A 15,107-nucleotide genomic window follows, 5' to 3' on the forward strand; every position below is an offset into this window, starting at 1 on the left:
GATAGGTTCAGGAGCGTAATACGGAACGTCGTGCTGGATCCTAACGGCCTCGTATCAGTAGTAGTCGAGATGACAGGCATCTTATCCGCATGGTTGTAACGGATCGTGCAGCCACGTCTCGGTCCCAGAGTCAACAGATGGGGACGTTTGCAAGACAACAACCATCTGCACAAACAGTTCGACGACGTTTGCAGCAGCATGGACTATCAGCTCGACGAATCTGGGTACTCGAATGGCAAAACGTCATTTTGTCGCATGAATCCTGGTTCTGTTTATAGCATCACGGTGGTCGCATCCGTGTTTGGCGACATCGCGATGAACGCACATTGGAAGCGTGTATTCGTCATTGCCATACTGTCGTATCACTCAGCGTGATGGTATGGGGTGCCATAGGTTACACGTCTCGGTCACCTCTTGTGCGCATTGACGGCAGTTTGACAGTGGACGTTACATTTCAGATGTGTTACGACCCGTGGCTCTACCCTTCATTAGATCCCTGCGAAACCCTACATTGCAGCAGGACAAAGCACGACCGCATGTTGTAGGTCCTGTACGGGCCTTTTTGGATACGGAAAATGTTCGACTGCTGCCCTGGCCAGCACATTCTCTAGATCTCTGACCAACTGAAAACGTCTGATCAATGGTGACCGAGCAACTGGCTCGTCGCAATACGCCCGTCACTACTCTTGATGAACTGTGGTATCGTGTTGAAGTTGCATGGGCAGATGTACCTCTACGCGCCATACGAACTCTGTTTGACGCATTGGCCACGCCTATAAAGGCCGTTATTACGGCCTCAGGTGGTTGTTCTGGGTACTGATTTCTCAGGATATATGAACCTAAATTGCGTGAAAATGTAATCACATGTCAGTTCTAGTATAATATATTTGTCCAATGAATACCCGTTTATCATCTGCATTTCTTCTTGGTGTAGCAGTTTTAATGGCCAGTAGTGTATACTCAATGTTAACAAATTTCTCTTCTTCAGGAACGCTTTCCTTGCCATTGCCAGGCAACATTTTATGTCCTCTCTACTTCGACCATCATCAGTTATTTTACTCCCTAAATAGTAAACCTCATTTACAACTTTCAGTGTCTCATTTCCTTATCTAATTCCCTCAGCATCACGCGATTTAATTCGGCAACATTCAATTACCCTCGTTTTGCTTTTGTTGATGTTCATCTTATATCCTCCTTTTAAGACAATGTCCATTCCGTTCAACTGCTCTAACAAGTCCTTTGCTGTCTCCAACAGAATTAAAATATCATCGGCGAACCTTAAAGTTTTTATTTCTTCGCCATGGATTTTAATACCTGCGCCAGTCTTTTTTTTTTTTTTTTTTTTTTTTTTTCCAACCGCTGCTTGCCTTTCATGTCCCTCAACTATTATAACTGCCATCTGGTTTCTGTACAAATTATAAATAGCCTTTCGCTCCCTGTATTTTACCCCTCCAGCTTCGAAATTTTAAAGAGACTATTACAGTCAATATTGTCTAAAGCTTTCTCTAAGTCTACAAATGCTAGAAACGTAGGTTTGCCTTTCCTTAACCTATCTTATAAGATAAGTCGTAGGGTCAGTATTGCCTCATGTGTTCCAGTATTTCTACGGAATCCAAACTGATCTTCCCCGAGATCGGCTTCTACCAGTTTTTCCACTCGTCTGTAAAGAATTCATTCTAGTGTTTTGCAGCCGTGACTTATTAAAATGATAGTTCGGTAATTTTCACATCTGTCAACACCTGCTTTCTTTGGGATTGGAATTATTATATACTTCTTGAAGTGTGAGGGTATTTCGCCTGTCTCATACATTTTGCTCACCAGATGGTAGAGTTTTGTCAGAGTTCCAAGGTTGTCAGTAGTTCTAATAGAATGTTGTCTACTCCCGGGGCCTTGTTTCGGCTTAGGGCTTTCAGTGCCCTATCAAAGTCTCTGTTATCCATGGTTTCTTCGCAGTTGCCTTCCTTTTACTCAGCTTTTTTATTCAAAATGGTTCAAATGGCTCTAAGCACTATGGGACATAACATCTGAGATCATCAGTCCCCTAGAACTTAGAACTACTTAAACCTAACTAACCTAAGGACATCACAAACATCCATGCCCGAGGCAGGATTCAAACCTGCGACCGCAGCGTCCCAGTAGTTCCGGAGTGAAGCGCCTAGAACCGCTCGGCCACAGTGGCCGGCTAGCTTTTCATTTACAGACTGTTATTGCCTATTATGTGATTGTATGTCACACCTCAAGCTGACGGGTAAAGATTCATGCATAGTGCCTAGCGCCTAACGCCTAAGAGCTACGAGCTAATATGCAAAGTTACGTAAGAAGCGTACCTCTCTCGTAATGTTAAAAACGAATGTAAGGTCAAAGACATTCATTATTGGTTTCCAATTAGATATACATTATTCGCCTCAAGTTAAAGAAATATTCTTGATATAAAACCCATCGTCCTCCATAGTTTGTGCTGATACGTTTAGTTGCAACAGAGACCACTGACTGCTGCGTTATGCTCTGCTAACGACGTAGGTAGACGTCCGCCCTTTGCAGAGAATGAGTGGGAGGTAGGGCATTTCGAAGCGGATTCCGGTCCTGTCCCGTGGAGCTGACTGCCTGTATATGAGCTACAATTTCTGTCTCTGTCTTATCGTGGTGATGCTAGAACGACTCTAAAATACGTGTAAAAATTATGCCCAGTCGTCCTTCACAACATCTCGAGGAGATCCTACCTTGACTGGTATCAGATCACAATCTTCTCAACAAAATATTCCGATTTTAAGAAATTTAGGATGGAGGAGTCTAGTTATTTGGCAAGATATCGTACATGAGAAACGCAATCTGTGGTGGAATTATCATGTGCTGCTACACCAGATAAATGTGTCACAAGTACTGGAGAGCATACATGCCTCAAATCCACCTCGGAGAGAATTATCGCAGGATTTGTATTATCCGTTGGATTACAGAGTCTCTCAAGCTAGGAATCAAGGTAATAAAAACCTCCCAATCCAAGAAACCAAATAGTAGTGTCCGATCTAAGGTGAGCTGACAATTATCAGTGTCCTCTCCTACTGCGTGAAAAAACGGTAATACATTACAATTTTGTTCACGCCACGGTGTTTCATTCACATCATGATGTTATTACCTGATTACGGTAAGCACTCCAGAGAGACAGGGTGTTGTATGTAGAGAATAGTGGACTAGGATCACATCACGTTTTTGGCCGGGACGTCAGTGTAAAGCTGATTTTCGAAACATATGCAGGGATGCGCCCTAGAGACCCTTTTGTGTAGTGTTTGTTGTTGATAGAGACAAGGCTGTATTTTGTGTAGCATTTATAAATATATCGCATTCTACACATTTGTTGTTGTTGTTGTGGTTTTCAGTCCAGAGACTAGTTTGATGCAGCTCTTCCTGCTGCTCTGTCCTGTGCAAGCGTCTTCATCACCGAGTAACATCTGCAACCTACATCCTTCTAAATCTGCTTATTGTATTAATTTCTTGGTCTCTCTCTACGATTTAATGCGTCAGAACGTATCCTACCAACCGATCTCTTCTTTTAGTCAAGTTGTACCACAAATTCCTCTTCTCCCCAGTTCCATTCAGTACCTCCTCATTTATTACATGATCTACCCATCGAATCTTCGGCATTCTTCTGTAGCCCCACAATTCGAAAGCTTCTATTCTCTTTTCACTTCCATACATGGTTACTCTCCAAACAAATACCTCCAGAAAGGACTTCGTGACCGCGGAGCTCCCCCCGTCGGAGGTTCGAGTCCTCCCTCGGGCATGGGCGTGCGTGTGTTGTTCTTAGCATAAGTTAGTTTAAGTTCGATTAAGTAATGTGTAAGCTGAGGGATCCATGACCTCAGCAGCGTGGTCCCTTAGGTGAAAAAAAAGGACTTCCTGATAGCAAATCTCGTTTACTACTTTAAGTGTCTTATTTCCTAATCCCTCAGCATCACCTGCTTTAAGTCGGCTACGTTCCATTATCCACGTTTGCTTTTGTTGATGTTCATCTTATATCCTCCTTTCAAGAAGCTGTCCATTCCGCTGAACTGTTCTTCCAGGTCGTTTGCTGTCTCTGACAGAATTACAATGTCGTCAGCAAATGTCAAAGTTTTTATTTCTTCTCCGTGGATTTTAATTCCTACTCCAAATTCTTCTTTTGTTTCCTTTACTGCTTGTTCAATATACAGATTGAATAACATCGCGGATAGGCTACAACTCTGTCTCAGTCCTTTTCCAATCACTACTTGTCTATCGTGCCCTCGACTCTTATAACTACCATCTGGTTTCCGTACAAATTGTAAATAGCCTTCTGCTCCGTGCATTTTACACCTGTCACCTTGAGAATTTGAAAGACAGTGTTCCAGTCAACATTGTCAAAAGCTTTCTGTAAGTCTACAAATGCTAGAAACGTAGGATTGCCTTTCCTTAATCTATTTCCTAACATAAGTCGTAGGTTCTAACATTTCTACAGAACACAAACTGATCTTCACCGAGGTCAGCTTCTACCAGTTTTTCCATTCGTCTGTAAAGAATACATATTACTATTTTGCAGCCGTGACTTATTATACTGATAGTTCGGTAATTTTCACACCTGTCATCACCTGCTCTCTTTGGGGTTGGAATTATTATATTCTTCTTGAAGTTTGAGGGTATTTCGCCCGTATTGCTGTACGGTATATTAAAGCTATTTGGAACATATTGTTACTTTTTCAGTTCCACATTTTATGATGAACTAAAAACAATATACAATGCACAGCATTATTCGAGGATCACATTTTAGAAACACCGTGATTCCCTGCCACTTCGACACAGTAATTGGACGTTTGGTTCCAAGGTGCCTACAGCCTTCCCCTGTGAGGACGTCGGCGTGCAGGGTAACCGTGACGCTGCACGACGCTCCAAACAGCGCGGTCTCGACGCGTGCGGAAGAGGCCGCAGCTCACAAGTCCGCGTGGCGTGTAGCTTGGCTTCACGGAGTCGCGCAGGCACCAGACTTCACCACAGTTCTTTTCGACGGCGTCACGGACGCGTCACACGACAACAAATCGTCACAGCCCGTCTCAGCCACATTTCGGCCCTTCTTTTGACGCCACGGCGATGGAGGTCAGAACCGCGACAGCCAGCACTGAAATAACGCGGTTCCCTTATGTGGCCGAAGGAGACAGACAACTGCCGCTCAAAGCCGACGTGAAAAGGCCTCAGAGGGCGGCATAGAGAGCCTCAGTGGAACCACTCCTTTCCTTGGGGCGTCGATTCCCACACACTTCGAAGTGGCACGAGCGCTTTCTTGGCAAACCGTGACACTGCAGAGCCCCAACCTTTCACCCCCCCCCCCTCTGACACTGAGGGGCTGCATTCCCCTAAACGTGATCCCACCTCTCTGGAGTGCTGTGAGACTGTAGTTTTTCCTCTTGTGCACAGGCAGGAACCAATAGGACCATTTTAAACCAGTCGACAATATTTGAACGTGAACCAAAGTACTAAATTTTGCTTATACGTTTTCAGATTACCTGTTTCGCATCCTCCTGTGGCGTGAATGCCAGGAGGGTGGGTGATATGCGTGAGTAAAACTGCAGATGGCCTCCCTAAAACCCAGTTCAACAACACCTTCAATACCACCTGCCCATGTTTGTTGAGCACTTTACAAATTTACCTGTACAGAGGAATCGTATGACGAGATTCCTAAGAGCCGGCAGACAGGAAACCCCATGACAGCCCCCCGAGTCCAGCTGCCTGCTTGCAGGCACCTAGGAACACTCCACGGTTTGTCTCTGTACTAGATTATTTTTAAAATTCTCATTGAAGGGGGCTGGATGTCACCGAGGGTTTTGTCAAACTATGGTGGGGGTGGGGGGGAGAGGGTCTGAGATGGACCACTTGCTATTTTATTCACACAAATGTGAACGTGGCATCCCACCACGATCACACCACAGGTTGAAGATGCATAACCTGAAAAAGCATAAACTGATTTTGTTCACATTCAAGTTTGGTCGAATGGTTTTCAATGGTCCCTAGCGGTTTCAAACCTGTGCAAAACACAAGCAATTGCAGTCTCGCTGCCATTCGAAGGGGATGAGGTGACATCCAGAGGCGATGTGGCCGCGCTGTGTCCTTAGAAATGGGTTCAGAAAACTGGCGATGTCAGCAGCGTCAGAGGCTATCAAGAATGTCGCCTTATTGCTCACCACCCTGTGAACTGTAGTTTTCGACTGAAAAATGCTTGCGAATCAACGCCTGAAGGAAAAGGATGCTTTCACTAAGCCCTTTGCATCAAACCCTGAGCTCTTTTGTGTCTCTTCTTACCAACGGCTTGTCTGAAATGTTTTCTTCTGTTAGCCACAGGAAAACCATATTGTTTCCATTGTAGGCACTGCGATTTTGACTTTCACCACAGAGATGCCAAAAGAAAGAATGGACTGCAGACAAAGCCACCCAATCGCAGGCCGAAGAACCACCCACCCCCCACTCCCCGCCCCCGCTTTGGGTCGGTTGCCGACCCGCCTGACTGTGTGTGGGCACTCTGTGACTGTTTGGCGGGCCCTACCTGCTCCCACTTGCGTGGCAGTTTTCGCCATGCCGAAACAGAAGGGAAAGGACAGAGTGTGGCGGGTAGAGATCGGGGCTAGCACAGAACGGCCGACACACCCGGACGCTACGGAGGCTGGACCCTAGCACCGTAAAGTCTTAGTCTTACACCGCAAAGAGGAAGGTGTCGGGAGGGGTGTGGGGGGGGGGGGGGGGCGACCTCTCCTCTTGTGACACAATGTCCCACATTTGCGTGGGGCAGAATTGTGGTGAAGTTTTGCGTCAATGTGGCATCATCAATCCACGTTACACATAACTTCTCACGTCTGGCCTTTTTTTCGCAACTCAAGACACCTTACTGTGTAAATTGTCGCCAAACCCAACTGTTACGTCAGAAGACGCACGTTTTTGTGGTGTTATACAGAAAGGTTGTAGGCACATTCAGCCAAAGTAGGAAATTCTGCAACTTTTTTCGAAAAAGTGATCCTTTATTTCTGCTGCACAGTGTGTTTTAGAACTGTTTGTATACAGATAAAATGTGAACAGGTATAATTTGTCGCTCATGCACCACAGCACCTTGTATCTTGAAACATAAGGAGACCTGTTACCATGCAACATGCAGTACTTGTTGATTAGCTGAGTTTCTGTGATGTCTTAATAACTTTACTTCTCTTGAAAACTTTTGTGTCCCACCTCCCACTATCAATACTATTTAATAGCTGTCACTGCAGTCTATAAAATTTATCATTAAGTAATGAAGTTGTTATCCGTTAAAAAATGAAGAGTGCTTCTTTTGTAATAAATCAAAATGACTGTGTTTTAACATTCTTATTTTTATAATTAAGAAAATTCTTGTTGACCCTTCTCCTCCTATCATTATTAAATAATAGTTGCTGCTGAAACTATCACTTCTTCGTGTGTCATGATGGGCAATAATTTACTCTATCAAGTTGGCTATGGAGCTATTTTTCCACAGTGAAATTGGTAAATTAACGTTGAAATGGCGTAAACGTAATTCCACCAGCACATTGCCAGGTTCATCTAAGTAATGTCAGATTGCATAAGAAAAGTATTAAAAAATTAGTTTCTTCTGCCAACAAGTGCCAAACTAAAAGTGATAAAGTGCAGTCACGTCGCTATTATAACGCACTGCGCCAGCAAAGTCAGCCACAAAATTAACAGTTTCTGAGAATTTTCGGCTAAAACATTTCCTGTTATTTCCATAAAAGTACTCGCGCTCATCACAAGTCATCCAGTGTAAATTATAAAACTGACAAATGGGAACTTAGACCGTGATAAATAATTCCAAATTTAAAGTCATGAAACGCGTTCTGCACCATAATACTACGCCAGTGCTGGCCTGTGTAATCTGCGACGTTCTTATCGGCTGAAGTCTGCTGTGACATTTAGCTATCTTCCACTTAAGCAGTTTTTGCTAACATTTTTAAGTGAGCTGTCTGCGTTTGACAAGTTAGTGTTTTTTGTGAGTTAAGGACACAGTGTACTTTGAATGGCACAGAAAAATGGAATTTTTTATAATTTCATTAAATTCTATAGCCTGTCCTGATTTCAGTTATATAAACATTATTAGGTTTAAACTGAAAAACGACTACTCCATACTAAATTTCAGAGTTACGATCTTGCACGCTGTCACACTCCTTTATTTCAGTTGTAGGAAACCATTAGTATTTCGAAAAATCAACTATTAAATTTTTCTTCCAAGTGATTCTGTTTGGGCTATATTGTATGTGTTGGTATTTCCAGCATGTGTAAACTGTCTGTTTGCTCCTGTATAGTTTTTCTGAAGTGGTTTGTTTACAGTCTACTAAAAGTTTGTTGCCGAAGTGCTGCATAAATTTGTGGATGTAGGTATTCCTTAGTGTGCAGCGACGTTTCTCAGTGATGGAGTGAAAACTAGATTCGTAATGTTGTAACATTTGAGCATCAAATGTGACTATTGACATGAAAGACCAATATTGGTTGGCTTTGGCACACAACAGGTATAGCAAGCTGAAATAATAGCTCTTGAAGCCACCTAAGAAGCAAGAAATATAAAAAGGAATGCAAAGAGTAAGCCTTAAGATGAAGAAATGTAGCCTAATGAAGATTATGCTTCAGGAATGTTCTAAGGCACAATTTACTATGTCTCATATCCTCATTTGCAGTTTCCCGCAAGTTAAGTGCACACATCTTCTTGCATATATAAAGCGTAGCACTAATTTTTTCTGTAATTTGCAATTTTCTATACCTCTTAGGCAGATATCTACCATATTACAGCTGCAACAAACATAGGGAGGACTAAAATTTTTAATTAGAAAAATATTTTAAAAATTAAAATTTATGATATAGTAATATTTTCTCTCATCAAGTCGCATATACCTGGAAAAATTTGGTCTTCTTCACATGTCGATTATGGGATTAAACGAAACCTAAGTTTGAGGAAACATTTTACAAAATTACAAAGTTCTCTGTTATTATCTTTTATAAATTTCAATATGGCCAAAATTGTTAAAATACATGTAAATAGTTTAAAAAGTATTCTGCTTTGACTCTGATAAACAACAAAACTGTAAAACATATGCAAAATTAATAATTCATGAAAGAAACAAGTGCTGATTTTCACATTATCGATCACTTCTTGTGATATGTGTCTGAGGATAACCTAATTCATTCACATCAAACAATAATTACATAATATTTTGGCTCCATTTTATCCTATGTGGCGAAATGTTTTTTTTCTTTTTGAGTAGGAGTGTAGGCTGCTATATATGCAAAGTAGTATGGGTTTTGATTGAGGTAGTTAAGTTTCATTTTTCGTAACATGTAGGATTATATCATTTCTAGCATATTCAGTTCGCTCACTGCCACTTGTATTCATAGTCAATTCTATTATTAAAATTTGGCGACCATCCCCCTTATGTATATATATAGGCGCCACAGCGTTTCAGCAGCAGTGGTTACTCTACCTTACCTGAAAGTGACCGGATCGTAATTTTCCCCGTGCTCGCATTTGTACAAATTTGGAACGAGCTTTCCATTCTTGTCCTGAACACATATGTAGTATATGCTGGGGTTGGCTGGGACCACGTTACTCTCTCTGAGTTCGGTACACGTGAGTGGGAGGTCAGTGCACACGCTATCCGTCGGCTTTAGCCTGGAACAGAATGAATTCACCAGTCAAATAACGCATTGCTGAGTTGTGAAAGTCATATTTCGGTAGACGTAGTCCAAAACATAAAAATTACCATTAAGCTGGTATACAGCCTCATCTCCTAAGAAGAAATTTAGTTTCACAGTGGTAAGGCTGATGTGTTCTTATTTCTAAGAAATCCTCTAAATGTATGTATCAGTAATAGTGCTAATGAAAAACGATGTCGGAGATCGATATTTGGTATCTCTGAAAAAAAAAAATGGTTCAACTGGCTCTGAGCACTATGGGACTTAACTTCTAAGGTCATCATTCCCCTAGAACTTAGAACTACTTAAAGCTAACTAACCTAAGGACATCACACATCCATGCCCGAGGCACGATTCGAACCTGCGACCGTTGCGGTCGCGCGGCTCCAGACTGTAGCGCCTAGAACCGCTCGGTCACTCCAACCGGCGATATCTCTGAGTTCAACTGACGTTACCGGTTACGTTTCTTGAACTGCGGTCGTTGGTTGTGGGAAAGGGCAAAATCTGCGACGTCGTGTACAACAAAGATCAAACTTGCGACTGTTTGATGAGGAATTACGAATACAGAATGGACATATCACTGGTTAAATTTCACGTGTGCTACCAGACAATTCTTCGGATTAGCGATACTGACACGAAATGGAATGGGAAACAAAGTTACTTAACGCCAAAGTTGTAAATCACACTATGCTTAAATACATGAAGAAAATTTCGTCGTGAAAAGTGGAATTATATATATATATATATATATATATATATATGCTTCAGTGGAAGAGCTGTGCCGATGTAAAATGTTGATTCTAGACTATAGCATTTTCATTTGTTAAACGACTTCCAAGGCCGAACCGTTTATTTGATAGCAAATAAAATGATCAATTATCCTTACATACACAGCCTTTTCAATAACTTTAGCGAACACTGCTATCAGAGAAATAGCCTACATTAATACGGGGGTGTGTCTGTCCTTCACCTTTATGACCGCTTACAAGAGAGAGACCAAGAGATGAACACACTAAGCAGATTCAGAAGTATGTAGGTTGCAGTAGATCCTGGGAGATGATGGAGCTTGCACAGGATAGAGTGGCATGGAGAGCTACATCAAACCAGTCTCAGGACTGAAGACCACAACAACAACAAACTCTCTTCTGGAGACACTCTTGAGTGGGGCGTGTGAATGTCTGTGGAGAAATGGCAGCCCATTCTTCCTCGGCACCGAAAACCAGAATAAGATGTAGGTGTTTGACGCTCGGGTCTGTAACGATCGAGCATCGAACCCATCCGAGATCTGAGACGAGTCCCACCTGATTCAGTCGGTCCTCTGGACAGGCCAGTCCATTTAAGGAATGGTTCTGTCAGCAGACCATTGCCTTACTGACTCTGCTTTGTGATAGGGAGCAGTGACATACTGATAAACACGATAAACTTGTGCAAACTGCTCTTCCACCGCACGCAGTACGCAATGCCTCAAATTTTGATATATCTTTCTGAGCCGTGTGTCGGCTCTCAAACATATATCGCGGTGCTAAGATTGTTCTGAGTCCTTCCATTCCATCGTTAATTGATTCTTTCATATTTATCGTTATGCTGCGTACGATTCTGTTGAGATTACCCTCCGGCGTGTCTGGTCTTATCGGTCTTCGGGTCGCTTCCTGTTAGCCTTGTGTAAGGGAATAAGATCTTTTGGGGGATGGCCGGTTGGTTGCCTAGCGGTGACGAGTCGATCGGTCGGTTTTAAAATCGGGAATTGGATAATGTCGTACTATGAGACCGCGGCGTGGCGGTGGAGAGTTGGCAGTTGTTCCGAGAAGCCGCGTGGTCTATCCTGGCGGTGCGACGAGTTGACGGTACAAGGCTGTAAGCTATTGCTGTGAACACCCGGGGGCCACGGCTGCGGTTCCGAGTCACTACTTGGTGGAAGCGGCAACGGATGTCTGGAGGCGGGAATGATGGACTAGTAACTCGCCTAACCTGAGGAGTGGTATTTCGCCGCCGTGGTTGCAGAGAAGACGAGGGCTCCGGCGACAGAGCGCGTGGCTGCGTGACTGTGCCCAGTTGGGTACGCTGCCGACGTGGACAGGGTCGGGTGTAAGCAACCTTGCACCGGAGTTCACCTGCTCTTTCTCTGATAAACTGCAAGTTAAGTAGATTAAAAGTTTAGATGTTAATTGAAGAATTTTGGTTTGTGCAACCAGCGTCTTTTCTGCCTTGTGGCGTCCTGCGTTCGGGTTTCCTGTTCTGTCGCCGGTGTAATTATAGACAGTGATCTTTGAACTTCTTATTAGTACTGCCTGGGAGGAAGTGTATTTTTGGGCAGGGATTATGGTTCCTGATTTGATTCCTCCTCCTCACCTGGGTCCGCAGCTCGTGGTCGTGCGGTAGCGTTCTCGCTTCCCGCGCCCAAGTTCCCGGGTTCGATCCCCGGCGGGGTCAGGGATTTTCTCTGCCTCGTGATGACTGGATGTTGTGTGATGTCCTTAGGGTAGTTAGGTTTAAGTAGTTCTAAGTTCTAGGGGACTGATGACCTCAGCAGTTGAGTCCCATAGGGCTCAGAGCCATCTGAACGTCCCCTGGCCTCGCGTGAGGTCGATGTGATTGCTGAATGTGAGGTGTTGTGGGTCTGTTAGTCCGCTTCTAGTCTGAGCATCCTTCGGCAGACAATTGTGGCCGCCCTTACTCCCGGTCGGTTAATTATTTCTATCCCAGGACATTTATTGGCAGGACATGGTATTAAAGTTGTTAGTTATTGTAAAATATTAAATGGTTGTATTTTATTCTGATTGTTTTTGGCCATCGTTTAAAAAGGTTAAGTTTGCATTTCATTGGTGGGTTTTTTAAAATTACGTAGCTTTAAAATTGTTAGTTATTGTAAAAGGTGAATCACTGTATCTTTACTTTGATTGTGTTAATCTACTTGGCACCCTTTGAAAATGCTAGTTCTGCCTCCCTGTTGGCGAGCCCTTGTAATTTAATATCTTGTTGTGTCAAAATTTAAAACAAGTGGCTCCCTACATGTTCGGTAGCGAAATTGTATGCAAATTGGTGTGTTTGTTTCATTACTTGGAAAGTTTTAATTTTTTTATTAAATGCGTTTTCGAAGTCTGTTTTAAGTAAAATCGTTTGGCTATTAACGGTAAAGTAAAGTTTTTAATTTGATTACTTGGAAAATTTTGATTTGTTATCAAATGTTTTATCAAAGCCGGTTTTAAATAAAATGTTTTGAAAAGGCACTCATGCCTGCTAGCTTTTTTTGGATCAGCTCCTGGTCAAGTGGTAATGAAATGACTTTTACTGGTTGAAGTAATCAATAAAGAAATTGTAAATTGCAACTCGACAGTAACCAACTAATTTTGGCCCCGTTTCCCAACTGGGGTTTTCCTTGATTAATCGTAACTCCCGTCACACTTTCCACATTTAGAATTTGCTTCCGGGCAACAAAGGGAGCACAGCGTAACCAGCGAACGCACCCCCACACTGCGACACCACTCCTCTTAACCTCGCTGTTGGCTCTAGACACATTGGCAGCTAAAGTTCTCCAGGCGTTCGCCAAAACCAAACGCTTCCATCGAATTGCCATAGGGTATAGCGAGATTCACGACTCCAAATCAGTTGTGTATACAATCGACAACGGTCCAACGGCGTCGCTTTATACACGACCTCAGGCGCCACTTAGCAGTGACAACACGTGTGAGGAGGTGTCAGCAACTGCTCGGACTCACTGTGTCTGACTGCCGGGCTGGCGGGGCTGCGAGGGACTGCTTCCAGTGTCCTCCCTCGGTACGTGACAGCTGCCTTACAGAATTGTCGGCGGTCGCTGCTCGTCAATGCGTGGGGTCTGCGTGGTCTTCCTTTGCATTTCCACTCCAACATGAATTCACAAACGGCACACCTGGACCATTTTAGAAGGGTCGGAATGTGTCTGATGTGTTACTCGCGTGACGTCCAGTGGCTGCCCCACGTTCCAAGCCACTGGCCGCTCCACCCCACCCCGCTGTCACAGCCACCCCACAATAATAATGGCGTGTGACGAGGGCCTCCCGTAGGGTAGACCGCTCGCCTGGTGCAAGTCTTTCGATTTGACGCCACTTCGGCGACTTGCGCGTCGATGGGGATGATGATGATGATTAGGACAACACAACACCCAGTCCCTGGGCGGAGAAAATCTCCGACCCAGCCGGGAATCGAACCTGGGCCCTTAGGATTGACAGTCTGTCGCGCTGACCACTCAGCTGCCGGGGGCGGACGCTGACGCCACCATACGCCCCACCTCCCTTTATACTGGCTGGTACGCCAACCGAGACGTCTAGTGGTCAGTTGCACAATTCATTAGGCTGTCCGGACACTTTTCATCAACTGTATGCCTACAACAGGGTACAAAACGAAGGTGAACTAAGAAGAATAAGTTTAGATAGAAATCTTACCAGAAACAGGATTAGGTTATTGGGACACCTGCTACGACACAAGTGGCTACTTAACTTTAGGCTCAACGGAGCAATACTATGCAGGGGCAGAAAATCGGTCAGTTTAGTAAAAGAGATGAGATGATTAATAGTGTTAGACACGTAGCGATGACAGGAAGAGCATATAACCTGTGAAACACTGAAGACAAAGGCATTAATACTGCGTATGGTCTGACTAAAAATCTGTTTTCTCTGATGAAGGTAGACGTATAGTAAAATATCAGTTACTTAAATTAAAATTTTGTCTGTTTTTCTTATCTATCTGGTATTACAGCCGTTCATAAGTTAGTAGTTGATTGCAGAAGTTTCCGTATTACACTTAGTATCTAAGTCAGATTACGTATCTAACGTAACACCTTCACTTGAAAGAAATTTCCGACTTTTGCTGTACTGGGGCAATGAAATAATTCAATGGCTTAAACGCTCTGGGTATCCGGGCACGCCTCCCATTCGACGCAAACCTCCAAATGCCACAAAATGGTGTATTCATAGTGACTGGGCCAAATACCTCACGAAATAAGCATCAAACGAAAAAACTAGAAAGAACTAAACTCGTCTAGCTTGAAGGGGGAAACCAGATGGCGCTATGCTTGGCCCGCTAGATGGCGCTGCTATAGGTCAAACGGATATCAACTGCGTTTTAGTGAAACAGGAACCCCCATTTTTCATTACATATTCGTGTAGTACGTAAAGAAATATGAATGTTTTAGTTGGACCACATATCTCGCTTTGTGATAGATGGCGCTGTAATAGTCACAAACGTATAAGTACGTGGTATTGCGTAAAATTCCACCAGTGTGTGCGGTATTTGCTTCATGATACATTACCCGTGTTAAAATGGACGGTTTACCAATTGCGGGAAAAGTCGATATCGTGTTGATGTATAGCTATTGTGATCAAAATACCCAACGGGCGTGTGCTATGTATGCTGCTCGGTATCTTGGACGA

The 15,107-nt window shown here is 43.5% G+C and overlaps 1 protein-coding gene across 1 annotated transcript in view; it reads right to left on the reverse strand.

Annotated features, from left to right (window-relative positions):
• Positions 1-15,107, reverse strand: part of LOC126266856 (mucin-2-like) — a 77,065-nt gene that overhangs the window by 21,294 nt on the left and 40,664 nt on the right. The window contains exon 4 of the mRNA XM_049971471.1: positions 9,497-9,679. Within this exon, the coding sequence (XP_049827428.1) occupies positions 9,497-9,679 (183 nt within the window). The remainder of the gene's footprint in view (positions 1-9,496; positions 9,680-15,107) is intronic.

Source organism: Schistocerca gregaria, chromosome 4 (assembly GCF_023897955.1).
Source record: "Schistocerca gregaria isolate iqSchGreg1 chromosome 4, iqSchGreg1.2, whole genome shotgun sequence".
In the NCBI taxonomy this organism is placed as follows: Eukaryota; Metazoa; Arthropoda; class Insecta; order Orthoptera; family Acrididae; genus Schistocerca; species Schistocerca gregaria.